Source organism: Hemiscyllium ocellatum, chromosome 26 (genome assembly GCF_020745735.1).
Source record: "Hemiscyllium ocellatum isolate sHemOce1 chromosome 26, sHemOce1.pat.X.cur, whole genome shotgun sequence".
NCBI lineage: Eukaryota > Metazoa > Chordata > Chondrichthyes > Orectolobiformes > Hemiscylliidae > Hemiscyllium > Hemiscyllium ocellatum.
The window spans coordinates 45,124,532-45,148,094 of NC_083426.1; the positions used below are offsets into that span (position 1 = coordinate 45,124,532).

The following is a 23,563-nucleotide window of genomic DNA, read 5'->3' on the forward strand; positions in this document are numbered from 1 at the left end:
GTGACTGGAAGCTCTGGGCAATTTCTACAGACAGAATAAAGATGTCCTGCAAAGCGATCATCCATTCTGCATTTCTTCTCTGCAGTTTAAAGGAGACCACACTATGAACAATGAATACACTCCAGGCAAATTGCAACTTCACCTAGAAAAGTTACGTCTGGGGCTTTGGATGGTGAGGAGCGAGGTGGTATCACCTTCTACATTGTATGGGAAGGTGCTGTAGAGGTGTTGAGAATGGAGGAGTGGACCAGGGTAACCAGTGTTGGTCATCCAGCAGATGATGGTTTCATGTTTTTGCTTTGCATCTTATCCTTTCATCCCAATCAGGGAAATTATCTTGACTTTCTTGAACAACAATAAAAAGCCAGGACAAGTCAAAGCATTCAGCAATAATCATTTTATCTCAATGTGTTTTTATACAACAGAAGATGCCATTTTAGAACGTCCTACCTCATTATAAGCCTAGCGCTTGTTAAAAGATATGAAACCAAAGACAACACGAGTACAATTTTACAGTGGCTAAAGATAGGCTTCTATACTTGAAGTCATAATTTTATTTTAAATATGAAATTGTGCTTAGGCAAGTACCTTTGATTTCAGAAAAGGAGGTTTGAGCAGCATCTCCCCTGAAGAGAATATATTTTAAAGAGTGCTGTCTCCTCCATTGTAATACCTCAGCAATCCTTTGGATTACATTTAACCTAAGTGGTGCATATCTTGAGGGAACAAAATTAATAAAAACCCAAGTCTATTTTCTAAGGATACTGATAAATACACATCAGGGTGAAGGCAGCAGCACCAGTTTTTCAAAAGGTAAATAATTTATTAATTTCTAACATTAAGAGCCTTTGTCATTCTTCCTTTTTGCAAAAACGTGCATAAGGGACACATGTTTACAACAACTATAGTAGGCAGAGTTTGATCAGTATAATTGCTAGGTAACACGACCACAACTAAAAAGCAATAACAGTAAACCCCCATCATGTAAAAGATAAAACTGAACAGGAATGGGATTTAAATCACAAATGTAAAAGGAATATAATGAAAATTAAATCTTGAACAGGTTACTTCCTTTAACTTAGAAAATAATATAAATCTCTTCAGCACAGACATAATCCATTCTGACACATGAAGTATTTGAGCTTGAACAAGAAAAATATGCTAGAAAAGGCATAAACTATGATATGGAGCCACATTATGTTCACTTTTACAAAAATTAAGATTTCCAAATGCCAGTGAATAATCAACTTTTGCAGATAAACTCAAAGACAAGGTAACATTTGTCAATATCCTAAAGGAATTGTTTCAATAGATAAATTGCAGTCGTTGTAAATTAAAGCTAGACATGACAAACAGTAACTGCGATACAACAATTCAAGAATTCAGTTAAGCATACTTGGCTAAACGAAGGTGACAGCTTTCTACAAATTCATTAGAATCAGTAGCCATTACAGTAGGGACTGTTTACAGATTAACCAACACAGAAAACATAGATGGCATGAATTCACCTTAAAAGGTAAGTAGAATGGAAGACAGGAAGATAGTACAGTTGACCTTATGTCAGTGCAATTTAGACTTTATAGTTCAAAGCAAAAATACTTGCTAAAATTTTGTAAAGGTTTACCCTCATATAACAGTGGTAACACTAATTCTGCCAAGTGCTGTACCTGTGTTAGGTTGTCAATTTAAGAGTTTTGTTTTGGACTTCCATTTATTGGTTACTGGGTTTCTACCTCCAAACTCAAAATTCCATTCATTAGGAAATTGAGGGTCATGTGCGACTCTAGTTGGCATAATTTAGCTAGGCTGCACAATTACTGCTTTTCCTCTTTAAGAAGGATCCTTGAATCCCTTTGATCAAGTTTTCAGTCACATGGTTTGCTGACAAATTCTGTTTGAACCACTTTGGTTATTCATTACATTGAACTAAATACTTACAGCGAAATTTATGTATGTTAGTGAAAACTTTAATTGTTAAAGCCAAAATCTATTAACAGTAGAAAAGAGGACAAAAGCCACTAATGCAAAATAGATCTATTATATTCGAAATGTTAAGGCCAAATTATCTTCAGAGGTCAAGGGATATAGAATGGGAAGATCAAACAGCAGGTGAGTGGGCTTGCTGAACTGGCAATATGTCTACATTGCTTGCAGTCATGACAGTCTAGCACTGTTTGTTTTGGGAATTAATTAGTCATTTGGTTAAAAAATTCACTGAGCTCTAATATTGTAAAACCCATTCAGTGCAGTTGACAGTGGGGTGAAGAAAGCCCATGAGCAATACTGGATGCAGCTAGGAGAAATTCGGTAACAGTTCAGCAAAGCTTGCTACTTAACAGAAGTTGAAATTGTGCAGATAAATGATACGCCTGCGAGTACTCTCAGGAGTCATGAGAAACACTCTCAGGAGAAGCGATTGTTCTACCAAGATTAAGCATTTCTTGAGGCAAAGGCAGAATAACTATTGAAGGGAGTTCTGAACTAGATCTTCAAAAAGGTGAAGACTCAGTATCCCTTGCCAGGGAAAAGGAGTTTGAATGGGATTTGGTGACTTTTAATATCACTATCTGGGTATGATGGGTATGATTTATTATGACTGTATCGGCTATTTAAAGTTTGGTGGGGGGGGGGGGGGGGGGGGAGAGAGAGTTAACTTTGTTTATGCTAATTCAAACTTATTTCATGTCAGTCTCGAGTCTGCAGTGCAGATTGTATATAAATTAGATTGTACAGTAATGCTTAATTTGCTCAAAATTGGAATCTTGTAGCTTTATTCTCTCAGCAAGGACCTGAAATCTCAATCTTTGCCTAAATGAAACAAAAGAGCTACTGGCCTGGAACCAGATTTAACAATTTTGACAGTCTCAGTTAGGACCACAACATCATTAATGTTGCTCTGTAATTTAAGTTGTCGTTTAATTAATAGGAGTTGCACAAGACTGACATTACATAATTTTCTTTCAAAATTTGTTTAACTATTTTCTTAATTAAAGGAAATTAGATATAGATCAGCTGTCACATTAATATGAAAAAAGTTACAAATTGGTTTTAAACTCAATTGCATACAGAATTAGCTTTTTGGATGCAATTTTGAAAATACAAATTATGATCAAATAATACATGCTGCATTACTGAATTAACTTTTCAGGTATGACAGGGAAAACCTGCATCCAAACCTCAAGATTCTATATCTAAAATGTTATCATAAAGTTATTTATTATTTTTACTCAGATTACTGTCTTAAGTCTGTGCATTTCATCTAAATACATCTATCTCAAGTCAGCCATGACATCATCCACCTAGCTGAAAATGTGTAGCTGGTTAAAGGAACAGGAAATTCGACGCTCTGGGCCAGAGCCCTTCCTTCATCATCCACCTAGGTAATTTATAATCCTCTTCAGTTAGCATGCTTCTATTTCTGTACAGTCAGCAAATTAAGGAGTATTTTCATAAATATCAAAAGACGACAGACTTGACAGCAAATTGTACCTGGCACACCTGTGGCAATTAGTTTTAAAAAACTAAACTAATTTGCCTTGACAATATCTATATCCAAACAAGTTTAAACTGACAATTTATTTCAATGTTTCCTCTCAGTACAAGCCATATCCAAAGCACAATCCAAAAGACATCCTGAAGCCACCAAATTTTCATCATATTTCTACCTTTTGATCTTGATTTCCATCCTTAACTACCTTGATAAAACATTTGCAACAAGGGCCTACAACTAGGTGCTGCATTCTTTGTTTCAAAGATGTCCAATTTCAAGATTGATGTGGATTTTAGATATTTAAAAAGGATGGACCAAGTTTACTTGGTGCAAAAACAACAAACATTGGAGTCTCTTGGTTTGGAACCCAAGCTACTAAATCCCATAAGTTAGTAGTTGGCCCTGGTCTCATTGGAGCTATAAATTATTTATCTAATTTCACAAGAACAAAGGTAGGTTGAAAACAAACAAGCATAGATACTAAAGTGTTTATATACTTGATGGACCAAAGAATAGCTTTGAAAAATTAAATTAACGAATTGAAATCTCCATCAGAGATTGGACAGATAGTTCTTGTTTCATTTTAGGTTTATTTGTGGGCAATCTCTCAGACAGTGGAAGATTATGTCTGTAACTGCTTATGATTAGGCAGAAAGACATTTGACAGAGCGATTGGTCACTTAATCAAGAAAGCAGTAAAGTGCATATTTCAGCTAAGACCCCATATTCACAAAGGACTGAAAGAGAATTGTGGGGTTGCCAAAAGTTTGAACAAGCCACCCCAAGAAATCATGCTTATCAAAAACAGTTAGACTTTCTTTTTAAAAGTTGATGGTGTTAATGAAGCTCAATTTGCAAAAGATTACAATCAGAGAATCATAGAAACCTTACAGTGTGGTAGCAGACCATTTAAGACCATCGAATCCACACCAGCCCTCTGAAGAGCATCCCACCCAGACCCATCCCTACTCTATTCTTGTAATCCTGCATTTTCCATGGCTAATTCAGTTGGTCTGCACATCCCTGGACACTAACTTTAGGAATCCATCTAATTTACACACAGTTGGAAAGTGGTAGGAAACCGGAGCACCTGGTGGAAATGCACGTAGACAGAGTGAGAATGCGCAAACTTCAAATAGTCATCAGAGGTTGGAACTGAATCACTGAGCAACTCTGCCATCCTAATGGTCTGTTATAATCAAATGGTCTGTTACGCAATGCATTTTACATTCCAATCTTTTAACATGTTCCTATTTATGCTTTTACTCTCTAAAAGAATTCTGGGTAATCCAAGATGGAGGATGGGAAAAATGTCTGGCTGTAAGAGCTGCTCCTTTTTTTTTGAGGTATTTTAGGTGCTGGAGGTAATTTCCTCAAATTCCAGGAGTAGCAATTGCTGTTTAATATGCTGTTGCATTGTTTTGGAACGTTGGGGGAAAAAAAAGTCAAAACAACAGCAGTGTTAAGAGAGAGTGGAGAGTGGAGAGTGAGTGGGGAGAGAGAGAGAGAGAGTGGAGAGTGGAGAGTGAGTGGGGAGAGAGAGAGAGAGAGAGAGAGAGTGGGGAGAGAGAGAGAGAGAGAGAGAGAGAGAGAGAGAGAGAGAGAGAGAGAGAGAGAGAGGAGAAAAAGAGAGAGAGAGGAGAAAGAGAGAGAGAGAGAGAGGGGAGAAAGAGAGAGAGAGAGAGAGAGAGAGTGGGGAGAGAGAGAGAGGGGGAGAGAGAGAGAGAGGGAGAGAGGGGAGAGAGGGGAGAGAGGGGAGAGAGGGGAGAGAGAGAGTGGGGGGGGGGGGGGGGGGGGGGAGAGAGAGAGAGAGAGAGACTGTTTGAATTTGTATATCACCGGACATCAGAGTGCATCTGGGAAAATTAAAAAATGGTGAAATTCACACCTAATCTTGGAGGAACTGTTGGGCGAAGTTCACAGCACAGAATCAGATAAGTTAATTGTTGTTTTAAGTCTGCCCAAGAGAAAGGCTGTATTAGTGAATAGAGTGTGTTCTTTCTTGATTATATGTTTTTTGAGATAGGTCTCTTGATTAAACTTAAAATATAAGCCATAGCTATTAATTTAACCTGGGGCAGTGTTTGTAGAGGAATAAGATGGTGTTATTTTCTGGGTCTGTCGATTGTGAAGGAGCAAAAATGGCCTTTGCAGTAAAATGTACTTGTCAGATGTGGGAGTTTAAAGAGAGTTTAAGGGTTACTGCAATTATATCTGCCATAAATGCCGTTGGATGCAAATCTTATCAGATCGAGTGGGTGGGTTGGAGTAACGGATAGAAGCGATGAGGAATTTTCAACAGCAACAGTATGTGATGGATGGCAGTTATAGGAAGGGGGGAAAGTCTCAGATACAGTCACATAGATGGGTTAACTCCAGGAAGGGTAAGAGAGGTAGGTACCTAGGGCAGGAGTCTTTTGTAGATATACCCATTTCAAACAGGTATGCTGTTTGGAAAAATGTAGGGGGTGATGGATTCTCAAGTGAACGTAGCACAAACAGCCAAGTTTCTGGTATTGAGACTGGCTCTAATGCAACGAGGGGTACGTCAGCTTCCAAGAGATCAACTGCGTTAGGGGATTCTGTAGTCCGAGGTACAGACAGACGTTTCTGTGGCCAGCAGAGAAAAAGCAGAATGATGAGTTCTCTGGTGCCAGGATCAAGGATGTCTCAGAGAGGGTGCAGAATGTTCTCACGGGGGAGACGGGCCAGCAGGAGAACATTGTCCACATTGGAACCAAAGACATAGGAAGGGAAAAGGTTGAGATTCTGAAGGGAGATTACAGAGAGTTAGGCAGTAATTTAAAAAGGAGGTCCTCAAAAGGTAGTAATATCTGGATTCCTCCCAGTGCTATGAGCTGGTGAGGGCAGGAATAGGAGGATAGAGCAGATGAATGCATGGCTGAGGAGCTGGTGTATGGGAGAAGGATTCACATTTTTGGACCACTGGAATCTCTTTTGGGGTAGAAACCTGCGGGAGGATGGATTGCACCTAAATTGGAAGGGGACTAATATACTGGCAGGGAAATTTGCAAGAACTGTTTGGGAGGATTTAAACTAGTAAGGTTGGGGGGGGGGACCCAGGGAGGTGGTGAGGAAAGAGATCGATCGGAGATGGGTACAGCTGAGAACAGAAGTGAGTCAAACAGTCACGGCAGGCAGGGACAAGGTAGGACTAATAAATCAAACTGCATTTATTTCAATGCAAGGGGCCTAACAGGGAAGGCAGATGGACTCAGGGCATGGTTAGGAACATGGGACTGGGACATCATAGCAATTATAGAAACATGGCTCAGGGATGGGCAGGACTGGCAGCTTAATGTTCCAGGATACAAATGCGATAGAAAGGATAGAAAGGGAGGCAAGAGAGGAGTGGGAGTGGCATTTTTGATCAGGTATAACATTACAGCTGTGCTGAGGGAGGATATTCCCAGAAATACATCCAGGGAAGTTATTTGGGTGGAACTGAGAAGAAAGAAAGGAATGATCATCTTATTGGGATTGTATTAGTCAGAGAGAAAATGAGAAACAAACTTGTAAGGAGATCTCAGCTATCTCTAAGAATAAAAGGGTAGTTATGGTCAGGGATTTAACTTTCCAAACATGGACTGTGACTGCCATTGTGTTAAGGGTTTAGATGGAGAGGAATTTCTTAAGTGTGTACAAGACAACTTTCTGATTCAGTATGTGGATGTACCTATTAGAGAAGGTGCAAAACTTGACCTACTTTTGGGAAATAAGGCAGGGCAGGTGACTGAGGAGAGTGGGGGACCAATTTGGGGCCAAAGACCATAATTCTATTCGTTTTAAAATAGTGATGGAAAAGGATAGACCAGATCTAAAAGTTTAAGTTCTAAATTGGAGAAAGGCCAATTTTGACGGTATTAGGCAAGAACTTTCAAATGCTGATTGGAGCCAGATGTTCGCAGGTAAAGGGACGGCTGGAAAATGGGAAGCCTTCAGAAATGAGATAACAAGAATCCAGAGAAAGTATATTCCTGCCAGGGTGAAAGGGAAGGCTGGTAGGTATAGGGAATGTTGGATGACTAAAGAAATAGAGGGTTTGGTTAAGAAAAAGGAAGGAAGGATAGATCGAGTGAATCCTTGGAAGAGTATAAAGGAAATAGGAGTATACTTAAGAGGGAAATCAGGAGGGCAAAAAGGGGACATGAGATAGCTTTGGCAAATAGAATTAAGGAGAATCCAAAGGGTTTTTACAAATATATTAAAGGACAAAAGGGTAACTAGGGAGAGAATAGGGCCCCTCAAAGATCAGCAAGATGGCCTTTGTGTGGAGCCATAGAAAATGGGAGGAGATGCTAAATGAATATTTTGCATCAGAATTTATTGTGGAAAAGGATATGGAAGATATAGACTCTAGGGAAATAGATGGTCACATCCTGCAAAATGTCCAGATTACAGAGGAGGAAGTGCTGGATGTCTGGAAACCGTTAAAGGTGGATAAATCCCCTGGACCTGATCACGTCTCCATAAGAACTCTGTGGGAAGCTAGAGAAGTGATTGCTGGGCCTCTTGCTGAAATATTTGCATCATCGATCGTCACAGGTGAGGTGCCGGAAGACTGGAGGTTGGCAAACGTGGTGTCACTCTTTAAGAAGGGCAGGAAAGACAAGCCAGGGAACTACAGACCCCTGAGTCTGACCTCAGTGGTGGGCAAGTTGTTGGAGGGAAACCTGAGGGGCAGGATGTACATATATTTGGAAAGGCAAGGACTGATTCGGGATAGTCAACATGGCTTTGTGTGTGGGAAATCATGTCTGTAACAAAGAAGATTGATGACAGCAGAGTAGTAGATGTGATCTACGTGGACTTCAGTAAGGCGTTCGACAAGGTTCCCCATGGGAGACTGACAAGCAAGGTTAGATCTCATGGAATACAGGGAGAACTAGCCATTTGGATACAGAACTGGCTTAAAAGGTAGAAGACAGAGGGTGGTGGTGGAGGGTTGTTTTTCAGACTGGAGGCCTGTGACCAGTGGAGTGCCACAAGGATCGGTGCTGGGCCCTCTACTTTTTGTCATTTACATAAATGATTTGGATGCAAACATAAGAGGTACAGTTAGTCAGTTTGCAGATGACACCAAAATTGGAGGTGTAGTGGACAGTGAAGAGGGTTACCTCAGATTACAACAGGATCTGGACCAGATGGGCCAATGGGCTGAGAAGTGGCAGATGGAGTTTAATCCAGATAAACGTGAGGTGGCGCATTTTAGGAAAGCAAATCTTAATGGTAAGGTCCTAGCGAGTGTTGCTGAACAAAGAGACCTTGGAGTGCAAGTTCATAGTTCCTTGAAAGTGGAATCGCAGGCAGATAGGATAGTGAAGGTAGCGTTTGGTATGCTTTCCTTTATTGGTCAGAGTACTGAGTACAGGAGTTGCGAGGTCATGTTGTAGCGTACAGGACATTGGTTAGGCGACTGTTGGAATATTGCGTGCAATTCTGGTCTCCTTCCTATCGGAAAGATGTTGTGAAACTTGAAAGGGTTCAGAAAAGATTTACAAGGATGTTGCCAGGGTTGGAGGATCTGAACTACAGGGAGGGGCTGAACAGGCTAGGGCTGTTTTCCCTGGAGCGACTGAGGGGTGACTTTATAGAGGTTTACAAAATTATGAGGGGCATGGATAGGATAAATCGACAAAGTCTTTTCCCTTGGGTCGGAGAGTCCAGAACTAGAGGGCATAGGTTTAGGGTGAGGGGGAAAAAGATATAAAAGAGACCGAATGGGCAACTTTTTCACGCAGAGGGTTGTAGATGTATGGAATGAGCTGCCAGAGGATGTGGTGGAGGCTGGTACAATTGCAACATTTAAAAGGCATTTGGATGGGTATATGAATAGGAAGGGCTTGGAGGGATATGGGCCGGGTGCTGGCAGGTGGGACTAGATTGGGTTGGGATATCTGGTCGGCATGGACAGGTTGGACCGAAGGGTTTGTTTCCATGCTGTATATCTCTATGACTCTATGACAAGGTGCATAACACCACATTAAGCCATAATAATGATCATACTGCCATCTAGATTCCTTTCAGCAAACCACATCGCTGTTTCGAAAGCTTGGACCAAACCTACAATATTAAAACGGATTTGGAAAATTAATTTCTAACCTGGTGAAACATCTTCCTTCCTTCTTATTGTATGATCCTTTGTGAATTTCACTCTCTGGTGGGCTTCAACGCATGTCTTACAGAGCCATTCAAGACATTCCACGCAAAATCCGCTAGCTTCTGCATTATCTTCACAGCTTGTGCACACCTGTAAGCCCAAAAATAATCAGTGACTGGAATACTTTTCTTCAAATTATCCAAAAGACAAAGTACATTATTACAAAGCATTCACAAACCTACAAGCAACTTAAGTCAACCATAGTTTAAAACAATTGCATAACTCTAAGAGGTTTGAATTGATAGAAATACCTAGTGTGGTGACGAAACATCTGAAAACAAACCTTCCAGCTCAACAAGGCCTTAATTATCTACTCTATCAATGACTTGGAGGATGGGGCAGAGTGTAATAGACCCAAATTTGCTGATATAAAAATCATAGGGAAGGCATGGTGTGATGAGAACATAAGGAATCTACAAAGAGATATAGAAAGGTTGAATGAGTGGGCAAAAACTTGGCAGGTGCAGTTTAATGTAGCGAAGTGGGAAGTCATGGTTTTACGATTAAATTTAAAGATAGTCTTAGTTAAATGGAGAAAGAATCCAAAACTCCATAGAGGGGAATCTGGTGCATGAAATACAGGGGTAGTGTGCAGTGCAACAATATAATTCAGATAAATGCGAGGTGCTGCATTTTGGGAAAGCAAATCTTAGCAGGACTTATACACTTAATGGTAAGGTCCTAGTGAGTGTTGCTGAACAAAGAGACCTTGGAGTGCAGGCTCATAGCTCCTTGAAAATGGAGTCGCAGGTAGATAGGATAGTGAAGGCGGCGTTTGATATGCTTTCCTTTATTGGTCAAGATTATTGAGTACAGGAGTTGGGAGGTCATGTTGCGGCTGTACAAGACATTAGTTAGGTCACTGTTGGAATATTGCGTGCAATTCTGGTCTCCTTCCTATCGGAAAGATATTGTGAAACTTGAAAGGGTTCAGAAAAGATTTGCATGGATGTTGCCAGGCTTGGAGAATTTGAGCTATAGGAAGAGGCTGAACAGGCAGGGGCTGTTTTCCCTGGAGCTTTGGAAGGTGAAGGATGACTTAGAGGTTTACAAAATTATGAGGGGCATGGATAGGATAAATAGACAAAGTCTTTTCCTTGGGGTCGGGGAGTCCAGAACTAGAGGGCAAAGGTTTAGGGTGAGAGAGGAAAGATATAAAAGAGGCCTAAGGAGCAACTTTTTCACGCAGACAGTGGTACGTGTATGGAATGAGCTGCCAGAGGATGTGGTGGAGGCTGGTACAATTGCAACATTTAAGAGGAATTTGGATGGGTATATGAATAGGAAAGTTTTAGAGGGATATGGGCCAGGTGCTGGCAGGTGGGAATAGATTGGGCTGGGATATCTAGTCAGCATGGATGGGTTGGACCGAAGGGTCTGTTTCCATGCTGTACATCTCGATGATTCTATGGCAGCAAATGGAATTGTGGCCTGTTACTGTGAAGCTGGAACTTAAAAATAGAAATATCTTGTTACAATCAGAGTAGCAATGAGACCACACGTAAGTACTGCGTGCAGCTTTGGTTCCCATAATTAAGGAGGGTATGCTGGCATTGCTGATAGTTCAAAAGAGATTCACTAGCTTCATTTCTGGGATGAAGAGACTGAAAACCAAGAATGGTTAAATAGATTAAGCCTTTATTTATTAGAGTTTAGCAGAATGAGGAGTGATCTTATTGAAACATACAGAAGCCAGAGAAGGTTTGATAGGGTACATGTTAAGATGCTCCCCTTAGCTGGGAATCTTAAACTAAAAGGGACATAGCTGCAGAATAAAGAGACATTCATTTAAAATTGAAACTGGTCAAGTGGGAGATGGCATGGTGCAGGGTGACACCAGGCACACACACACACAAGATGGTCACTGAGCCATCAGTTGGCCACATTGACACACAAGATACTGCATGGGGCCACCAGAATGCCAGCACAATGCACTCACAACCCAACTGATTAAATTTAAGGCAGGTGGGGGAAGAGAATTGTTGAAAATATGTTGCTGGAAAAGCGCAGCAGGTCAGCAGCATCCAAAGAGCAGGAGAATCGACGTTTCGGGCATGAGCCCTTCTTCAGGGAAGAGAATACACACGAGTAATGAACACTGCCTGTCTGGGTCCAGCCAATACCTCTTATAGGTGATATGGACTCAATATAAAGTGCTAATAGCCAGGCTACAGTAACCGTCCTTCTCAGAAAGAGCAATTAGCGTCCATTACTACAGCAATGGATTTCCATGCAGACATTGAAACTGACAAGGTCTACACTGAAACTGACAATGAGCAAGTGGAAATTAACAAAGGCTGCGCTGCAACTGAAAGACTGTATCGAAAATATCAAACTATTTTGCAAGGATTGCCATAAACAAACCATGTTACGAAGACAATAATCTCATCACTGACCTATTGTATCACAAAATGCATAAAAGTTTCTTTACATGTGCTCCGGGTCGAGAGAAGACTCGCAGCTGACCACTGTGCTGTTGGTGCCTCTCTACCCGGAGCTCTGGTATTTTCTTGCAATAAACTTGCATTGAACCCAGTTTCTGACTCGGAGCCTGGTATTTTTCCCCATAACAATGGGAAGAATTTCTTCCTCAAAAGGTTAACGAATGCAAGAAATTCTCTACCCCAAGGAATTGTGGAGGCTAGGTCACAAAGTATTTAAGGAGGTGGGAGATAGGTTTTTGAGCTATCGAGCAATTGAGGAGTGTGACAAGTTGACACAAATGAGGACGAGGCCTGGGCAGATAAGCCTAAGTTTTACAAAACAGTAGGGCAGGCTTGAGAAACCAAACGGCCTGCTCCTTTTTCTTGTGTTATTTCCTCAAGACTGGTGCTAGATTAAGAGTAGAATAAATCACACCTCTTAAAAATATCAAATCTTTCTCATTAGAATAATCACTAAAATATCCAAATGACTCTTTTATGAAGCCTCTGTTGCCAATACACTGAAAAAGAAAGGAGTCATTTTACCAGAAGCCTTGCAGCCCATAAATTGACAGTCTCTGGTATAGTCCAATCAGCATATTAGATAATGTTTTAGAGGTACCTGGTAATCTTAAATAGCTCATGTTCTATTAACAATAGTCCTTTCATTGGCCTGAGACTGTTAACCAAAGTGTTCAACAAAAATGAAATGAACTTTCAACCAGCTCAGGAAGCGGTCTGGAACATAGCCAAAGTACCAGCTTATTCTCATGCTCAATGAGAAACAATTAACCTATAAACATTATAGACCGTTTACAGTCTTAAAATACAAATCAATCACTCTTCTGGACATTCAATGCAAGTCTTCAGTGGCCCAAATGAAATATACATCATTCTTAAAAATAATGCTGTAAATAAGAAGCTATATATCCTTAAAAAATATGTTGCAACAAATTCCCCTCGACAGAGATGAACCTCAAATTTATTGCATTTTCTCTGAGAAGGTAAAAGAAATGATATTGGGAGAGTATCTCAGACACTTTTTCACCTAACACAAAAGGACAAAGCAATATCACTCAATTTATATACTCCAAATTATGTACTTTCAGAAAGACATAGCACAAATGTTATTTCTCAAGTTAAAATTACAATTAAGATTCATTATAGTGAGATATTGTAAAGGTCATGTCTTATCTGTATTTTTAAGTCGTGGAGCAAAGCAGTAAAAGAATGGTTTTAAAGACAAGGATTGCTGAAGGATTACTGAATTTTTTAAAAGTCTGACAATCATTGCAAGCACTGTTTACACAACTACAGGTTCAAGCAGTAATAGGAGAAACTGCAGAAAGTGTACAAATGGAGATACAACCAATAACAAGACAAATAACTGATGACAAACATCAACAGTGGAGACTGGTTTCTCAGGTCGTTGAACATCATGGGGTTTGAACAAGTTAGGAGAAGCCTTCAGAACTCCAACAGTTTAGGAGCTGTGTCTGTTCTCTTTTGTAAAACCTACCTGAAGGGCTGAAAATAGCCAACTTCTACATTCAGCAGTTGCAGTAAGTTTTTGTAATTAGTCAAGATCTTTTATAAGGGTTAACCATCCACTGTGTACCTCCTGCAAACCAGTGAAAGCATCCAGAGAAGCAGCGTTCTGATCAGTACAAGAATCTCAGTAAATCTTGCAAACAACCACTGAACTGCATCCCTAGATTTCCCTTATTCTGTAACAACCATTATCTTGTTTCTATCAGTGCATGTGGTAGTGGGGATTAGAGTTTTAGCTAGTATGACAACTATTTAGCTCATATGACAATACTTCATAATTTCAGTTGAAACCTATTTACTTATAAGAATATTAACTCTTGGTCAGTACTGAAATCTGTTCCATGCTTTGTCAACTGGTCTAAAGGACACAAATGAGGAAATTTTGCAAGCTCTGATAAATTTTTTAATTTGGATGACGACTCCAGGCATAACACAGCTTGATTTCCAACATCCTACCCTAGTCAGACTGCTCATCGGGGACAAATCTGCAACTAGTAGTAGTATTTAGGTGTAGTATTACTAAGTAACATAAATAAAGCAAAACACCCAGCTCTGTTCTGAGTTAAGACATGGCATAACAAAGTATTTCCTGCAGGTGGCAGAATTCTCCCTGGCTGTCACAGGAGAAATTTCAAAGCACAGGTTCATTGACTTGGTGGGTAAATTTGAGATCACTTTCCTACCTCTTCCAGATAATGTGGAGGTAACTGAGGTTCTAGCATTGTACTTGAGTTTCGAAGAAATACAAGGGGAGCAGGGGAGTGAAACGTGCTAATCAGGTGATATTCAATTACAGTTCAATTCGAAAACTGGAGATGGAATTCCAAAGGAGAGAAAAAGATAAGGAAAAGGGGGTGGCAAATGTAATTGCAAGGGCAGGAAACAGCAATGAGAAAACCAGAATCACAGTATGAGAAAATTCATACAGGAGACTCAGATACTGTTACAGCCCTTGGTAGGGAGCACCCGGAGTCATAATTTGAAGGCAAATAAGGACTTGCATAGGTTCTAGTAAAATTCGAGAAGGAGGTGAATGCCTTCTTGTCCTTTGAGAAAATGGATAGACAAATAAGGTGGGCAAGGACACTGCTCATGGAGAATACGTTGACCAGTAAAGTACAGAAAATTTATGTCTCCCTGTCAGAGCTGGTTTCTTGCAATTATGACACCTCAGAGAAAACTATATTGGCTATATACAAGTTAGTGCCTGTGATATATAAGCAAAGGTTCAGGAATTTAAGCAAGCTAGGCAAAACTACATTGATTTTAAAGAATGAAATCACAATCATTCAGTGCAGATAAGCCCTTTTAGCCCATCAAGTGTGCACTTATAATAACTAGCATTAATGGGCTGCTAATTACAATTGCCTGCACCTGTTATGATATATGTTTTGTCAATGTTATAATATTTCAAGTGTTCAAAGACTTTTTTTAAAGGTTTAAGGTTTTTGGCCTCCACTTTCTTACCAAGCTGCACAGTCCAGATTCCCAACATTTTCAGTGTGAAAAATAATTTTTCTTAAATCCCCTCAGAATCTCCTGCCCCTTTACCTAAAACTATGCCCACTTGTGATTGATCCCTCAACCAAGGAGAACAACTGCTCCTCACTTACATTATCCATACCCTTCAGTCTGACACACCTCAATCATGTCTCCCCACCCAACCTTTAGCCTTGTCTGTTCTCGAAAGAAAACAATCCAAGACTATCGAGACTCCCCTTATACCTCAATTGCTCGAATACAGGCAACATCCTGGTGAACCTCCTCTGTAGCCCCTCTAGTGCTATCACATTCTTCCTGTAGTGAGGTAATCAGAACTGTAAATAGTAGACTAGCTATAGCCTTACGAATGCTCTGTACAACTCTAACATTATCTCCTAGCTCTTATACTCTCTGCCACAATTGATGAAAGCATCACACATGCCTGTTGACTTCAGGAACCTGAGGGTAGTTATTCCAAGATCCCTCTGTTCCTCTAAGCTAGTGTGTCCTGCCATTCATTAAATACTCCATCATATGGTTTCTTCCCAAGTGCATCACCTCACACTTATCAGAATTAAATACCATCTTCTACTGCTCAGCCCACCTGACCAACCCATCTTACCTTCCTGCAACCTACAACTATCTTCTTCACTATTAACCACCCTATAAATATTGGGGTATCTTCCTTAACATTCTCACCCATTTCATTTATGTATTTAACAAACAATAAGGTCCCATTACCGATCCTTGTGGTACACTGCTGGATACTGGTCTCTAGTCACTCAGACAGTCTGGCAGCATTACCCTTTGTGTCCTATAACTAAGCCAGTTCCTGATCCATCTCACCAAGTTTCTCTCAGTTCCATGTGCTTTAACCTTCGCAGTCTCCCATGGGGCACCCTATTAAAGGCTTTGCTAAAATCCATGTGAACTATACCAAATGAACTACTTTTGTCTACACACGTTTTCGTAAAATTCTAAGAAATTTGTTCGCATGACCTCCCTCTGCCATGCTGACTAACCCAACCCATGCATTTCCAAGTTCATATTAACTCACCCCTTCAGAATTTTCCCCGATAGTTTCCCTATCACTGACACAAAGCTCACCGGTCTACAACTTTCTGGTTCATCTCTACCACTTTCTGGAACTTTCTGGTTCATCTCTACCACTTTCTTGGAACCACATTAGCCAACGTCCTGTTACTTCACCAATGGCCAGAGTGAAATTAAAATGTGTCACCGAGCCCCTGCAATTTTCTGCCTCAGCTCCCACAGCAGCCTGGGATGCAATTTATGTAAGCCAGGAGATCTGTCTGTTTTCAAGCCCAGCAGAGGCTCCTATACCTCCACATTTCCTGTGTCAAACTGTGCAAGTTCCACACAATCTCTTCTCCTGAATTCCATACCTACATTCTCATTTCCAGAATGCAAAGACCAAAGATAAATATTCTCTTAATATCCTTCCAAAATCCTTGGCTTTACACACAGCTCGACCCTTTGGTCCCTAATTGGCCCTATGCTTTCTCTGGTTAACTTCTTCCCTTCAATGTACTAATAATCTATTTTAGGATTCTCCCTAATCCTGGTCACAAGTCCTTTTCCATGCACTGCCTTCTCCCCATCTTTCACTCCAATTGCTTTCTTAAATTCCTTTTCCTATATTCCTCCTGTGCTGCAGCTAAATTTCACCCTTAGGACTTACTGAATGTCTTTCTCTTCTTCCTCATTCAGTTGCAAATTACCCTAAACATTCAGAGTTCCCTGAACATATTAATCCTATATTTCCTCTCTTAAAGAGCACATGTTGGATGCGTACGTTCCTCAGCTTCTTTCTGAATGCTCCCTCCTGCTCATCAATAGATTTACCCACAAGGAGCTGACCCCAGCCAACTTTAGTCAGATCCCACTTTAATAAAATTTCCCTTCTTCCAGTTCAAAGCCATTTTTCGCAGGACATCTTCCTCGTGTCCATTACAAATTGAACTGCATGTACTGGTCACTATCACTAAAACGATTACCTACTGTCATAATGATCATTTGTTCAGTGTTGTTCCCCAGAACTGTGTCAGCCCTTATTGGGCCTTCTACGAATAGATACAACAAACTCTCTCTGGATATTTAGAAGAAATAATGAATCCAAAGCCTTCTGTCCTGCACCATATTTATGCCGTACATTGATCAACTGCCCCATATTCCTTTTCTACTCTTGTTAACATTAATGTGTAGGTTGTAATTCAAGAAATTAAGATTTTGAAGAATGCAACCTCTTCACCAATTCCTGTTAGTTCAGTTGGCTAAAAGGTTGGTTTGTGCGAGAGTGACTTCAACAGCATCGTTTAATTCCCATACCGGCTGAGGTTGCCAGTTTGGAAGAATGGAAATCTTCCCATTGAGCTTTGAGTGGTACACATTTAAAATCCTCCTGCAGTTCCTGCCTTCTCTAATTGTCACCTATCTACTGACCTGACCACTCAAGTTACGATCCTACTGGAAAGTTTGACCTGGGGAACTGATTCCCCATAGTGATTATAGTTGGCTTTGAAACTCAGAAATCTTCAGCTTGAGCTGAAGCATTTGGAGTTATCTGACACATAAACATACACAGTCTCCTAAGACACACAACTCGCACCATGGGATGTAGGAATCCCAAGTGCTAGGTTTCAGTTGCTATCCAAATCGGAAATAGCTTTAAACTGTTAGAATTCATTAGTACTTTGTTTAAACAATGATTTTAAATTAATACATCTAGACCTGGCCTTATAATACTCTAATCAATTCACAACTTTCGTAAGTCTCATCCAAATGACAGCCCTCCCACAAGATTCCGCTTGCACTCCTCCCTCTGCAATAAGAGGAAACAGTGAGGGGGTACGAAGTGCACTGAGAAAATAAGCCTCACCCCTGTGCCCTCTATAAATGTAAAATCACTGACAAAACATTCAAAAGATATTTGGACAGTTATATGGATAGGAAAGGTTTACAGGAATATGGGCCAAACACAAGCAAATGTGACTATTCTAGGAAGCCTTATTAACATGAAATGATTTCCAGTTTCATGAAACTAATGACTATTTATGTTGGGAAAGTTGAAATCACAGTTTAGTTACCCAATTACTACTCTCACACCTCTGAACTTTCTACATATTTGCTCTTCCATTTCTTGATTTTTTTTTGGGGGGGGGGGGTCCATAATACACTCCCAGTAATGTGACTTCCCTTTATTATTCTTAAGTTCCAAGCACAAAGCCTTGTTTGAAGACCCTTTCAAAATCTAATCTTTCCTTACTGCAGTAATTAGCTCCCTAAGTAATTGTGCTACTCTCCACCCTTTATAAACCCTCTTCTCTCTCACCTGAAGATCCCCAGAATGGCAAGTTACCAGTCCTGTCATTCTCTCACCCAAGTTTCTCTGATGGAAACACCAAATTTCCACGTGTCAATCCACACCCTGAACTGGGTCTTAACTATTACACTTCTAGCATTAAAACCATCTAGCCTTGCCTTATTCTCCTGACACCCAAAGTAGCTGAACTCACTGACTTGCTTTGATTGCTGTAGCATGATGCATCTCCACATTTCATCAATATTGCCCCATCTCTGCCCTCCCAGACTAGTTTAAACTCTCCCAAAAGCAGGAGCAAACCTACCTGCAAGGTTATTTCCTTAAGGGAATTTTGAGAGGTGGATATGAACATCAGAACTGAAGCCATACATGAAGCCAAGCGAGATTATTCTGAGAGGAATTTTTAAAAACTCAGTACCTTGAATAGTAAGAGCTCATGTTTGGAATGAAAGATTACATCTACTGGACAGGCAGAAGGTAATCCTAATTAATGAACTAGTTTTGACAAGCTGATGCCAGTACAGGAAGACAACAGTTTTTCCAAAATCCGAAAAGCTCCAAAATCTGAAGTTTTTCTTGTGAAACGTTTTTTCTCATCAACAAGGCTGCTTGGCGTGCAAACAGTTAACCCAACTCCACACCCATGCAATGCGTGTCACTCAGATGCAACGTGTGGCGTTGTGGCCCAGCACTGGCAGGCCTCAATTCTGTTTCAGAGCCTATTTTACTCAGTGAGTCTGCTGTTTGGTAAATTTTTTTAAAATCTTACCAAAATGTCACTTACTGTGAAATTCGAAGAATCCTGAATTCCGAAAACCAGCTGGTCCCAAGCATCTCGGATAAAGCATTGTGCACCTGTACTAATAAATGAACCAGTGTTGACCACCTCAATTTTTTCTAATCCTTTCAAAATGGCAACTGATGCTAGTGAATTGGAGTAAGTGCACACTTGTTACAGGATGAGTAGTGGGGAAAGAGAAACCATTTTCTCTAGAGTCGTAGAGATGTACAGCAAGGAAACAGGCCCTTTGGTCCAACCCGTCCATGCCGACCAGATATCCCAACCCAAATCTAGTCCCACCTGCCCATATCCCTCCAAACCCTTCCTATTCATATACCCATCCAAATGCTTCTTAAATGTTGCAATTGTGCCAGCCTCCACTACATCCTCTAGCAGCTCATTCCATACACGTATCACCCTCTGCATGAAAAAGTTGCCCCTTAGGTCTCTTTTATATCTTTCCCCTCTCACCCTAAATCCTATGCCCTCTAGTTCTGGACTCCCCGACTCCAGGGAAAAGACTTGTCAATTTATCCTATCCGTTCCCCTCATAATTTTGTAAATCTTTACAGGGTCACCTCTCAGTCTCCAACGCTCCAGGGAAAACAGCCCCAGCCTGTTCAGCCTCTCCCTGTAGCTCAGATCCTCCAGCCCTGGCAACATCCTTGCAAAAAATTAAATACCAGAACTAGTACTCTACTATAGAAGAGGAAACTTTGGGAGTGGTGTCGGCTCTCTTCAACACTTTGACTTCTCAGTCCACCACAATAACAAGGAGACATAATTCATGCTGACCATAAACTTCACTGAAGACCAGTGGATTAAAACTTGAAGAAACTTTTCATATGGAGCAGTTTGCTGTAGCCATGTACTGCAGATTATCACATTGTTAGAAAAGATAATATAACTGAATCTATCTTGTCCAGAATGTACACTGCTGGAATAAGTTAAGATTTAAGAAGTGATAAGTTTGTATAAGGAATAAAGAAAAATGAGTGAATGCAAGTCTTGTACAAACCAAAAAAAAATCATTTCTTTCAAAAAAAAACATTTTGGAAATATTTTTAAAATGCTGGAAGCATGTAAAGAATATGTATGTTCATTTTTTTCTGCATTTCTAATTGTGGACAGAAATAGGACGAGTACCTGATTTAAGGACAAGGATTACTACAACCTGACACTCATAATAAGCACTTTTTAATACCACTGATGGTTCAAACAGAAGGTGCCGACAAGCGACAATCAAGGGCATATATATATATATATATATATATATATATATATATAGAGAGAGCAATTCAAACAGTTACGAGTGACTGATTAGTCTGTGAACCTACTGCCATAAAAGCGTTCTGCCTACCAACAGTTGAGTGACTCAAGGTTTGAGAGATTGATTCTCAAGTAGCTGAACATCTTAGGGCTGCAAAAATAGGGAAAAGCCTTCAGATTTTCAATAGCTCAGGATATACATCTCCAGCAAAACCCAATTTAAGTGTTAAAGATAACCAGTTTATCTTTCCGTCAGCTACAGTGCTATGACTTTCAAATAATAAGTTAGATGTTTTAAGAGAGTGAGCCAGCCATGCTATGCCTCCCACAAACCACTGATGCAGCCAGAGAAGCAGCAATCTGATCAGCGTAAAAATCATCTCAGGATGCACTGCTGTGTTCCCAGTTTTCCCACTTCCCATGACACTCTTTTGTGTTCATGGCTGTGCACACATACATGCACACACATTTGGGGTGGGATAAGGTTAGTTTCTCAAGGGATTATGTTTAACTGGTAGAATTCTATGCCAACAGTTCATTGTTGTTTCCTTGCAGCTAGAGTCTATTCACATCTAATAAAAAGCAACTCTTGTTAAGTACCGAAACCCAGTCCATGCTTTGTCAACCTGGGTAGAAATGACAGGTAAATTCAGAAGTCACATGACACCAGGTTATAGTCCAACAGGTTCATTTGAAATCCCTAGCTTTCGGAGAACTGCCTCTTCATCAGGTGAAGCCATAAACAACAGGTAAATCTGGGAATTGCAATACTTAAAATTTTAAAAATTCTGTCTCAACTTTAGGGGCATGAATTTTTGAAGGTAACTCCATTGAGGTGTCACAATACTCAAACTCAAAATTCCAAGACTGATGATTCAAGACAAAAAAAATGCTGAGTTTCAAGCAAAAAGTCATGATGGTGCTGTCCTCTCAATTGTGGGAAATGTTTTTGGGGAGAAGCTGAAGAGGGAAGATTAAAACTACAGTAAGATTCAACATGCTTACTTATAAAATATCTTGACACACTCTGCATAGCTGCACTTTGGGAGGAACAAACTGGTTATAATAGAGAAATGAGACTGTGCATGTCATAGTAGAACTCTTCATAGGACCTTCTACTAACACCCCTCAGGTCACTCCAAGAATCAAGGGCGATATTGGAATGTGAAGCTGGATAGTATAAGTGAACAAATTTAAAAGGCTATGACTGAACCTGCTTTTGTGGCTACAAAGATGACCATGAGTCCTAAGGCAGCTGCACTTCTGCCTTTCAAGGCTACTAGATTTACTTGGATACTTACTATGTGATGATAGAAAAACGTTTCTTGGTGTGTCGTTCTAATCTTGGTTTTGGAACTTCTAATTTAAAAGAGATTTCCAGTAAATAAAATTTGTAAACCTCTCTGATGGGATTTAAGTACAATAATGCACTTGAACAAACTTCCCATTCTGGCAAAGATAGAACAGCTTTCTTGATGTACAGTTGAACTGTCAACATAGGCAAACAGTACTGACATATTATAGTAGATCCCCCCATACCCGCAGGGGATATGTTCCAAGACCTACTGCGGAAGCCTGAAACTGCGGATACGAGCAAACCCATTCATTTAAAAGGAAAACTTAGCTTCTCAGCAATTCCCAGTCGCTGGTTCTGGAATGTTCCCTGTAATGTGTTTTTGGCCATGGTAAACCGCAGATAAATGAAATTGCAGAAAATGATTCCACAGATACAGCAGTCACCCTGTACAAATAAAAACAAACGGCTGGAAAACTCAGCCAGTCTGGCAGTACCTTTGAAGAGAAAGCAGAGTTAACATTTCAGGTGAAGGGTCACTGGGCCTGAATCGTTAACTCTACTTCCTCTCCACAGCTGCTAACACATCGGCTGAGTTTTTCTAGCAATTTGTTTTGTTTGGTTTTCTGCATCTGCCATTCTTTGTTCAGTGTTAACATACAGCTTAGTATTTTAAGAAAAACAATAAAAGTTCATGTTAACTTATGGATATAATCCACAATGCTCCTAGAAGGAATCAGCAGTTAACTGAAGAACATGCTTCATAACCGTAATGTCCCAGTTAAGGAATCTGATTTTTTTCATCTCCTAGAGGTGAGGGAGGTTTGCATAGATAAACAAAGTAACCAAGGAAAGCATGATTTTAGCACCAGGCTTCCACTGGGACAGAAGCTAATGTTAGATGATGAAAGCTTTGTAAGGAAGGTGATGATGGCACTGAGCCTTTTGATCCAGAGAGGAATTGATGAGAAGGCCACCCACAAATTTTGTTCCACTGATAAGTGTGTCCTTCTTCCTTTCTTTTTGAAACACACTAATGCTGAAATCCTCAATGGAATGCTGCAAGAAATGGCAGGAGTACAGCAATGACATGTTCAGAGATCATCAGATATTCATATATTGCAGTCAGACTATACACACGCATGCAGTTCTTGTTATCACATTGTAGGAAGAATTTGATTGAACTATAGAGTGTGCAAAGGGAATTTACAGAATGCTGCCTGGGCTGCAGAGTCTGAACTATGAGGAAAGATCAAATTGGCTGGGGGTGCTTTCCTCAGAGCAGATTGGGAGGATAGTTGATAGAGATGTAAAAGATTAGCATACTATGAACAGGAAGGCAATTGTTCCATTAGTATAAAGATCAACAACCAGGGGATATAGATTTAAGGTAAGAGGTTAAGAGGAGAGTGTTCAGGAGAAATGTTTTCACTCAGATAGAATCTGAAACTAACTGCTCAATCAAAAACTCATGTAACATGCAATCTGTACACAGATATTCACGTATGTTGCCAGAGAATCCAGGCCCTTGAGTTGATATGTACTTGAGCTCAGTGTGACCAGATCTTTGCTGATTGGCATGGGTACAATTGATCAAATGGCATGCTCCTGTAGTGTGAACATGGATGTACAATGACAGCTCTCCAAACTTCAGCGTCATTATGTGATACAGAACTCTGTAGTCCTCTTTCTTTTCACATTAGCTTTTGTGATAAATCAGTGAACCAAACATATCTAGTCTTAGTCTTC

The 23,563-nt window shown here is 40.3% G+C and overlaps 1 protein-coding gene across 2 annotated transcripts in view; it reads right to left on the minus strand.

Moving 5' to 3' along the window:
- The window catches only part of trim33 (tripartite motif containing 33), a 150,659-nt gene that overhangs the window by 73,459 nt on the left and 53,637 nt on the right, over window positions 1–23,563 (minus strand). For both annotated transcript variants that reach the window (XM_060845572.1, XM_060845571.1), the window contains exon 3: window positions 9,614–9,761. In XM_060845572.1, coding sequence (XP_060701555.1) covers window positions 9,614–9,761 — 148 coding nt within the window. The remainder of the gene's footprint in view (window positions 1–9,613; window positions 9,762–23,563) is intronic.